The sequence below is a fragment of the Salvelinus namaycush genome, unplaced genomic scaffold (genome assembly GCF_016432855.1).
Source record: "Salvelinus namaycush isolate Seneca unplaced genomic scaffold, SaNama_1.0 Scaffold545, whole genome shotgun sequence".
Lineage (NCBI taxonomy): Eukaryota > Metazoa > Chordata > Actinopteri > Salmoniformes > Salmonidae > Salvelinus > Salvelinus namaycush.
Window position 1 is genome coordinate 122,932 of NW_024061248.1, and position 9,872 is coordinate 132,803.

General features: G+C 46.4%; 1 protein-coding gene across 2 annotated transcripts; it reads left to right on the plus strand.

Annotated features, from left to right (window-relative positions):
* Window positions 1–2,950, plus strand: LOC120041802 (cysteine-rich hydrophobic domain-containing protein 2). Of its 2 annotated transcripts, XM_038986668.1 has the most exons (7): window positions 1–348; window positions 760–814; window positions 1,326–1,481; window positions 1,576–1,642; window positions 1,694–1,785; window positions 1,948–2,007; window positions 2,096–2,950. In XM_038986668.1, the coding sequence occupies exons 1-7, from the start codon at window positions 218–220 to the stop codon at window positions 2,144–2,146; spliced, it is 612 nt and encodes a 203-aa protein (XP_038842596.1). In that variant the 5' UTR covers window positions 1–217; the 3' UTR covers window positions 2,147–2,950. The 2 variants fall into 2 exon arrangements, with proteins under 2 accessions (XP_038842596.1, XP_038842597.1); XM_038986669.1 differs by lacking the exon at window positions 1,694–1,785 and having other exon boundaries at window positions 6–348; window positions 1,576–1,632.
* The last annotated feature ends 6,922 nt before the right edge of the window (window positions 2,951–9,872 follow it).

Consider the following 9,872-nt stretch of genomic DNA (forward strand, 5'->3'; position numbering starts at 1 on the left):
GTTTCGTCAGGGCACTGCGGCGGATGTTGATATTCTGTTTTGGAGACCACAACCAGAGCTAGCTAGCGAGCCTTCGTCGTTGCCGGAGTTTTTTTGTTGTTTGGTTGTTGTCTGACGTTTTTTAATTGTTTTCAACCAGGGAAGGATCCACTCCCCAAACGACGGCACCGTGTCTCTCCCGGCGCCTCACCGGGGAAGCGCGAGCCCGAGTCGTGCGATGATGGAGGACTTCGACGAGATCTACGAGGAGGAAGAAGAAGAGGAGGACGAGGAGAGGGCCGCGGAGGAACAGCTGCTAAAGTACGCTCCAGACCCGGTGGTCGTCCGAGGATCTGGCCACGTCACTGTGTAAGAAACCGGCAGGGCTCAGGGGGGGGTTGGGAAAGACCCGTGCACCCGTAGGTAGCTAGTTGTCATAAAATTACGCTAACTAGATAACGAAAGTTACACTACGGCGTTAACTAGCTTGTTAGCGGAAAGCTAGCTAACGTAATCAGGTCGGTGTAATTACGATAACAGGGCCAAGAAGCTAGCCCTTTAGCATGTCAACGTAGCTATTAACTAGCTAACATTACCTAGTTTATGTAGTTCGGACCATAAAATCACTATACACACCGTAACTACCTGGTTAACTAAATATACTTTCCATATGTGGTCTAGTCAAACAGTTAAATAGAACGTCACTCAAGGGATATGAGGCTATCTAGTGTTGTGTGCATCAAATAATGCATTTTACTTACCATGTTCTTGTCCCCGAAGGTTTGGACTCAGTAACAAGTTTGAGTCAGAGTTCCCATCGGCACTTACAGGGAAGGTGAGTCAACGAAAGTACATACATTTTCTGTAAATCCGCCATTTTCGACGTGTGTCCCTCAAGAGATTTAACGAATACAGGTGGTCAGGGCGGTTGCCAGGTGTGCATCAATCATGATTGTATAATTTTTTGTGTTGGGATAGCGTTGAGTTGCCATTTGTTGGGAAAAACTATCATACCTGGCAACCCTGCGTTTCCAGCTAGGTACAGACTCTGAGAGAATACCTTGCAAACGGGACTTTGACAGTATTGTAACTTTGTAGTATAGTATTTGCCACTTTAAAATATAAAGATTCACCTGAATTCATTGTAATAATCATGTTTATTAGTAAGTAATATTGACTCCCCCAGGACAGCTAACTATATTTCCTGGAGACGTTGAAAGTGTGCAGGTCTCCCCAGCAGAATCGTGTGTGTTTGATGCCATCCTCGGGCAAGCTCACTCTCCCTACTTGTTTCATGAATATGACCTGATTTGAGTATTTCCCCCGTCTGTCCTCTGTGTTCCTAGGTGGCGCCAGAGGAGTTCAAGGCCAGTATAAACCGTGTTAACGGCTGTCTGAAGAAGACGTTGCCAGTGAATGTGCGTTGGCTGCTGTGTGGCTGTCTCTGTTGCTGCTGTACACTGGGCTTCAGTCTCTGGCCCGTCATCTGTCTGAGCAAGAGGGTGAGAGACACACACACTCACACGCCGAGATATACACGCAGACCATCCCTCTGCGTACCATACTCAAGGTTACCTGTCTCTCTCTCCTCCTCAGACACAGAGATCCATGGAGAAGCTGTTGGATTGGGAGAACAGCAGACTGTACCACAAGGTGTGTAGGGGTGGGAGGAGGACCAGGGAGAACAGCAGACTGTACCACAAGGTGTGTAGGGGTGGGAGGAGGACCAGGGAGAACAGCAGACTGTACCACAAGGTGTGTAGGGGTGGGAGGAGGACCAGGGAGAACAGCAGACTGTACCACAAGGTGTGTAGGGGTGGGAGGAGGACCAGGAGAGGTAGTTAAGTTTGACTGATTTCTCTCTCCCTCCCCTCTCTCTCTCTCTCCTCCTCTCTCTCTCTCCCCTCCTCTCTCTCCTCTCTCTCCCCTCCTCCCTCCTCTCTCACTCCCTTTCCTTCCCTCTCTCAGCTGTGTTTGCATTGGAGACTGAGCAAGAGGAAGTGTGAAACCAACAACATGATGGAATATGTGAGAACACACACACACACACGATGGAGTACTTGAGTAACACACACACACACACTTTGAATAACCTCTCTCTCTCTTCCCCCCTCAGGTAATCCTGATAGAGTTCCTACCCAAGATCCCCATCTTCAGACCGGACTAGCTCTCCGCGGCCCCACCCACATCCTCCCATGGTGCCTCTCTTCACTCGGCCCAGTCACCTCTCCAAAATGGCCTCCCCTTTCCTCCCCTAACCAGGCCCATACCCCTAAAACTACACCACCATTTAGTGTTTACTGAACACTATCTAGCTCCTCTATCTAGCCCCTCTATATACCCAGAAAACACCTGTTTACACCCTAAAGCCCCTTCTCTGATATCAACCTTTGACCCCTGATCTGTTGGAGGAGCTGTGACCTTTTGACCCCCCTCCCCCCGGGGTGGCCACGTTGACTGTCATCGGTCTGTGGGTCATCATGGGAGACCCAGCTCAGAAAGGGTGTAACGGTACCATAGAACTGGAGAAAGTGGACTCCTAATTTTGGACCTGCAATGATGAACCTCCTCTTCACAGCCCTTCCCTGTACACGAGGCACAATCTTTACTCAGATTTATACCCCCGTATATTGTACCCCAACCTGAACTATGAGACACTCTGTGCTGTTGGAACAGTTGATATTATACGCTGTTCTAGAACCTCTATGGAACCGCTGAGGTAACAATCAAAGGATTAGCTACGGAACTTCTACAGAAATTCAATGGAACTAATATAGAACATTCACAGAACTTCAATGAATTAGCAACGGAACAGCTATGGAACTGACAGAACATCATTAGAACGGCTGTGGAACTCCCAACGGAACGTCATTGGGCTCCCGAGTGGCGCAGCGGTCTAAGACACTGCATCTCAGTGCAAGAGGCGTCACTGCAGTACCTGGTTCGAATTCAGGCTGTATCACATCCGGCCGTGATTGGGAGTCCCATAGGGCGGCGCACAATTGGCCCAGCGTCGTCCGGGTTTGGCCGGGGTTAGGGCGTCATTGTAAATAATAATTTGTTCTTAAATGACTTGCCTAGGTAAATAAAGGTTAAATAAAAATGGAACTTTGGTAGAACAGTTGTGGAACTTGCAGCATCATCCGCCTTTGACTGGTCATAGTATCAGTAGAGAACAGCCAAACTAACCACTGGATCAGTAGAGAACATCCAAACTAACCACTGGATCAGTAGAGAACATCCAAACTAACCACTGGATCAGTAGAGAACATCCAAACTAACCACAGTGGATCAGTAGAGAGAACAGCCAAACTAACCACAGTGGATCAGTAGAGAGAACAGCCAAACTAACCACAGTGGATCGGTAGAGAGAACAGCCAAACTAACCACAGTGGATCAGTAGAGAGAACAGCCAAACTAACCACAGTGGATCGGTAGAGAGAACAGCCAAACTAACCACAGTGGATCGGTAGAGAGAACAGCCAAACTAACCACAGGATCAGTAGAGAGAACAGCCAAACTAACCACAGTGGATCAGTAGAGAGAACAGCCAAACTAACCACAGTGGATCAGTAGAGAGAACAGCCAAACTAACCACAGTGGATCGGTAGAGAGAACAGCCAAACTAACCACAGTGGATCGGTAGAGAGAACAGCCAAACTAACCACAGTGGATCGGTAGAGAGAACAGCCAAACTAACCACAGTGGATCGGTAGAGAGAACAGCCAAACTAACCACAGTGGATCGGTAGAGAGAACAGCCAAACTAACCACAGTGGATCAGTAGAGAGAACAGCCAAACTAACCACTGGATCAGTAGAGAGAACAGCCAAACTAACCACAGTGGATCAGTAGAGAGAACAGCCAAACTAACCACAGTGGATCGGTAGAGAGAACAGCCAAACTAACCACTGGATCAGTAGAGAGAACAGCCAAACTAACCACAGTGGATCGGTAGAGAGAACAGCCAAACTAACCACAGTGGATCAGTATTTGTAAGTCGCTCTGGATAAGAGTGTCTGCTAAATGACTTAAGTGTAAATGTAAATGTAGAGAGAACAGCCAAACTAACCACAGTGGATCGGTAGAGAGAACATCCAAACTAACCACAGTGGATCGGTAGAGAGAACAGCCAAACTAACCACAGTGGATCGGTAGAGAGAACAGCCAAACTAACCACAGTGGATCGGTAGAGAGAACAGCCAAACTAACCACAGTGGATCAGTAGAGAACATCCAAACTAACCACAGTGGATCAGTAGAGAACATCCAAACTAACCACAGTGGATCGGTAGAGAGAACAGCCAAACTAACCACAGTGGATCGGTAGAGAGAACATCCAAACTAACCACAGTGGATCGGTAGAGAGAACAGCCAAACTAACCACAGTGGATCGGTAGAGAGAACAGCCAAACTAACCACAGTGGATCAGTAGAGAGAACAGCCAAACTAACCACAGTGGATCGGTAGAGAGAACAGCCAAACTAACCACAGTGGATCGGTAGAGAGAACAGCCAAACTAACCACAGTGGATCGGTAGAGAGAACAGCCAAACTAACCACAGTGGATCGGTAGAGAGAACAGCCAAACTAACCACAGTGGATCGGTAGAGAGAACAGCCAAACTAACCACAGTGGATCGGTAGAGAGAACAGCCAAACTAACCACAGTGGATCGGTAGAGAGAACAGCCAAACTAACCACAGTGGATCAGTGGAGAGAACAGCCAAACTAACCACAGTGGATCGGTAGAGAGAACAGCCAAACTAACCACAGTGGATCAGTAGCGAGAACAGCCAAACTAACCACAGTGGATCGGTAGAGAGAACAGCCAAACTAACCACAGTGGATCGGTAGAGAGAACAGCCAAACTAACCACAGTGGATCGGTAGAGAGAACAGCCAAACTAACCACAGTGGATCGGTAGAGAGAACAGCCAAACTAACCACAGTGGATCGGTAGAGAGAACAGCCAAACTAACCACAGTGGATCAGTAGAGAGAACAGCCAAACTAACCACAGTGGATCAGTAGAGAGAACAGCCAAACTAACCACAGTGGATCGGTAGAGAGAACAGCCAAACTAACCACAGTGGATCGGTAGAGAGAACAGCCAAACTAACCACAGTGGATCGGTAGAGAGAACAGCCAAACTAACCACAGTGGATCAGTAGAGAACATCCAAACTAACCACAGTGGATCAGTAGAGAACATCCAAACTAACCACAGTGGATCGGTAGAGAGAACAGCCAAACTAACCACAGTGGATCGGTAGAGAGAACATCCAAACTAACCACAGTGGATCGGTAGAGAGAACAGCCAAACTAACCACAGTGGATCGGTAGAGAGAACAGCCAAACTAACCACAGTGGATCGGTAGAGAGAACAGCCAAACTAACCACAGTGGACCAGTAGAGAGAACAGCCAAACTAACCACAGTGGATCAGTAGAGAGAACAGCCAAACTAACCACAGTGGATCAGTAGAGAGAACAGCCAAACTAACCACAGTGGACCAGTAGAGAGAACAGCCAAATTAACCACAGTGGATCGGTAGAGAGAACAGCCAAACTAACCACAGTGGATCAGTAGAGAGAACAGCCAAACTAACCACAGTGGACCAGTAGAGAGAACAGCCAAACTAACCACAGTGGATCGGCTACATGAAACTCCTGAATCTCTCTCTGCATCCACTCAAACTAGACTTCGTCCCAAATGACGCCCTGTTCCTCCCTCCTCCTAGGGGCTACGTCTGCAATGGTACCCTATTACCTAACAGGATTCTGGCCAAAAGTAGGGTACTAGAGAATAGACTGCTATTTCAGATGGTAGTCCTAGACTCCCCCTCATCTCCTCCAATAGGATGTCATTTCAGATGGTAATCCTAGACTCTCCTCATCTCCTCCAATAGGATGTCATTTCAGATGGTAATCCTAGACTCTCCTCATCTCCTCCAATAGGGTGTCATTTCAGATGGTAATCCTAGACTCTCCTCATCTCCTCCAATAGGGTGTCATTTCAGATGGTAATCCTAGACTCCCCTCATCTCCTCCAATAGGGTGTCATTTCAGATGGTAGTCCTAGACTCCCCCTCATCTCCTCCAATAGGGTGTCATTTCAGATGGTAATCCTAGACTCCCCCTCATCTCCTCCAATAGGATGTCATTTCAGATGGTAATCCTAGACTCCCCCTCATCTCCTCCAATAGGATGTCATTTCAGATGGTAATCCTAGACTCCCCTCATCTCCTCCAATAGGGTGTCATTTCAGATGGTAATCCTAGACTCTCATCTCCTCCAATAGGATGTCATTTCAGATGGTAATCCTAGACTCCCCCTCATCTCCTCCAATAGGATGTCATTTCAGATGGTAATCCTAGACTCCCCCTCATCTCCTCCAATAGGGTGTCATTTCAGATGGTAATCCTAGACTCCCCCTCATCTCCTCCAATAGGATGTCATTTCAGATGGTAATCCTAGACTCTCCTCATCTCCTCCAATAGGGTGTCATTTCAGATGGTAATCCTAGACTCCCCCTCATCTCCTCCAATAGGATGTCATTTCAGATGGTAGTCCTAGACTCCCCTCATCTCCTCCAATAGGGTGTCATTTCAGATGGTAATCCTAGACTCTCATCTCCTCCAATAGGATGTCATTTCAGATGGTAATCCTAGACTCTCCTCATCTCCTCCAATAGGATGTCATTTCAGATGGTAATCCTAGACTCTCCTCATCTCCTCCAATAGGATGTCATTACAGATGACATCCTAGACTCTCCTCATCTCCTCCAATAGGGTGTCATTTCAGATGGTAATCCTAGACTCCCCCTCATCTCTGCACAATAGACTGTCACCTCTAAACCAGAGACAATCACACAAACTGTCTGGCTGTACTCTATGGTCGTACCCTCAAATGGCACCTTATATAGTGTACTACTTCTACTTCCCCCACAGCTCAAATCAAAGTTTATTTGTCACGTGCGCCGAATACAACAGTGAAATGCTTACTTACAGGCTCTAACCAATAGTGCAAAAAAAAGGTGTTAGGTGAACAATAGGTAAGTAAAGAAATAAAACAACAGTAAAAAGACAGGCTATATACAGTAGCGAGGCTACATACAGACACCGGTTAGTCAGGCTGATTGAGGTAGTATGTACATGTAGATATGGTTAAAGTGACTAAGCATATATGATGAACAGAGAGTAGCAGTAGCGTGAAAGAGTGGGTGGTGGGACACAATGCAGAGAGCCCGGTTAGCCAATGTGCTGGAGCACTGGTTGGTCGGGCCAATTGAGGTAGTATGTACATGAACGTATAGTTAAAGTGACTATGCATATATGATAAACAGAGAGTAGCAGCAGAGTACAATTGGTTGGACGCCCGTAAAACTGCTGCCATTTCTTCCAGTGCCATTTTGTCTCTGGTCTAAAGTAGTGCACTTAATAGGGAACAGAGTACCAGTTGGGATTAGAGCCCATTTGTATGGACCCGTATGCTACACACATGGACATGGGCCGGTTTCCTGTATCCATGACGCTGGTTTGTCGTGTCAGCCTCGCGACCGTTGCCTAGCGACAAGGGGAGAACTGATGATCAGCGATGCAAAAGGAACAGAACTGATTTGTTTTTCTTCACCTTGTTGTTTTGTTTACCTGTTCTGTGACAAGGGGCTGTGGATGTTTTTGTGTTACTGCTCTCTGTGTGTGTATGTGTGTGCCTCATTTTGAATGTGTGTGTATTAGATGAACGCTAACAGGCTCCCCAGCCAACCGGTGAACAGACAGAAGCGTGGTGGAATAATACTCACCCGAGTTAAAGTCTGAGTCCTAAATGGTTCCCTGTGTAGTGCACTACCTTTGACCAGTAATACACTAGATAGTGACTAGGGGGCCATTTGGAAGTCGCACCAAGCTACACTCCTCATGACCCTCGTTGCTGCTCAAACACTAATGGCTGGGTTTTGGTTAGTCTTTAATCGCTGGTATCTATCTCGCTTCTCCACTGGTGCTCTCCCTACTTTTAACCTACTTCCGTTGTCATTTCGCAATCTCTTTTTACTGTTAAACACTCAGCCTTGAGTCTCTGTCTGTCCCAAATGGTACTCTATTCCCTATGTAGTGCACTACATTAGACCAGGACCCTATTCCCTATGTAGTGCACTACTTTAGACCAGGGCCCTATTCCCTATGTAGTGCACTACTTTAGACCAGGGCCCTATTCCCTATATAGTGCACTACTTTAGACCAGGTCCCTATTCCCTATGTAGTGCACTACTTTAGACCAGGGCCCTATTCCCTATATAGTGCACTACTTTAGACCAGGGCCCTATTCCCTATATAGTGCACTACTTTAGACCAGGGCCCTATTCCCTATGTAGTGCACTACTTTAGACCAGGGCCCTATTCCCTATATAGTGCACTACTTTAGACCACTATACAAAGAATATAAAAAGGGGTGACCAAGATCCAATCATGGACTGAGATAACAGTTAAACTACACACAGGAAATCTGCTTATGGCATTAAACTTGCTTTATATGTGAGGTAACCAATCAGAAAGCTTGTTGATGGCCGGTAAACCAATCAGAAAGCTAGTTGATGCCGTATGAACCTAAAGTGGTCTTGGTGATAATAGAGAGCTACTGAGTCTGCAGGCTTTTGCTTCAGCCCTGCTCTAATACACCTCATTCTGCCAGTCAATGTTCTGATTAGTAAAATCAGGTGTTAGAGCAGGGCTGGAGCAAAATCCTGCACGGCCAGTAGTAGGTTTGGCCGTCCTGTTTTAATTCGACATATTCCTCTATCTCCATGGTAACCCCCTGAGCATGACCCTCGACCTTTACTGATCAGCCAAAGCTGTCCCAAATGGCATCCTATTCCCTATACCGGCCATCTAACACCTATTCCCTATACTTTGTATAGGGAATAGGATGCCATTTGGGACAGCTTTGGCTGATCAGTAAAGGTCGAGGGTCATGCTCAGGGGGTTACCATGGAGATAGAGGAATATGTCGAATTAAAACAGGACGGCCAAACCTACTACTGGCCGTGCAGGATTTTGCTCCAGCCCTGCTCTAACACCTGATTTTACTAATCAGAACATTGACTGGCAGAATGAGGTGTATTAGAGCAGGGCTGAAGCAAAAGCCTGCAGACTCAGTAGCTCTCTATTATCACCAAGACCACTTTAGGTTCATACGGCATCAACTAGCTTTCTGATTGGTTTACCGGCCATCAACAAGCTTTCTGATTGGTTACCTCACATATAAAGCAAGTTTAATGCCATAAGCAGATTTCCTGTGTGTAGTTTAACTGTTATCTCAGTCCATGATTGGATCTTGGTCACCCCTTTTTATATTCTTTGTATAGTATTTCTGAACAGGTGTGTTATGATCCTTGCAGACGTGTGGATGAATGATCACATAACGTGTGTGTGTGTGTATATGAGGCATATGGACAGTAAACTACCCAGAAACAAACATTTATTGACAAAGAATTACAGCCCAGTCAGATTAGGGGTGGATTTATTAATCACCCACCGTAGCATAACGTTTTGCAACAACAACAAAGTGTTTCTTTTGGACAAATTCAGTTTGTTTGAGTAGGAGTCCTGATTGATCTAGGATCAGGTCTGTTTCCTAGTGAACACACTCCATGGTGTTGATCTAGGATCAGGTCTGTTTCCTAGTGAATACACCCCATGGTGTTGAATAGGAGTTTTGATCTAGGATCAGGTCTTTTTCCTAGTGAATACACCCCATGGTGTTGAGTAGGAGTGTTACTGTCCATTCTACCATTAGGTTGGTACCCCAACACTGTTACTATCCATTCTACCATTAGGATGGTACCCCAACACTGTTACTATCCATTCTACCATTAGGTTGGTACCCCAACACTGTTACTA

Bases quoted from the DNA above. Each gene is read 5' to 3' on its own strand.
- LOC120041802 (XM_038986668.1), top strand. From the start codon at position 218: ATGATGGAGGACTTCGACGAGATCTACGAGGAGGAAGAAGAAGAGGAG. The intron at 349-759 runs GTAAGAAACCGG...TTGTCCCCGAAG, and splicing joins GGATCTGGCCACGTCACTGT to GTTTGGACTCAGTAACAAGT. The intron at 1,786-1,947 runs GTGTGTAGGGGT...TCCCTCTCTCAG, and splicing joins ACAGCAGACTGTACCACAAG to CTGTGTTTGCATTGGAGACT.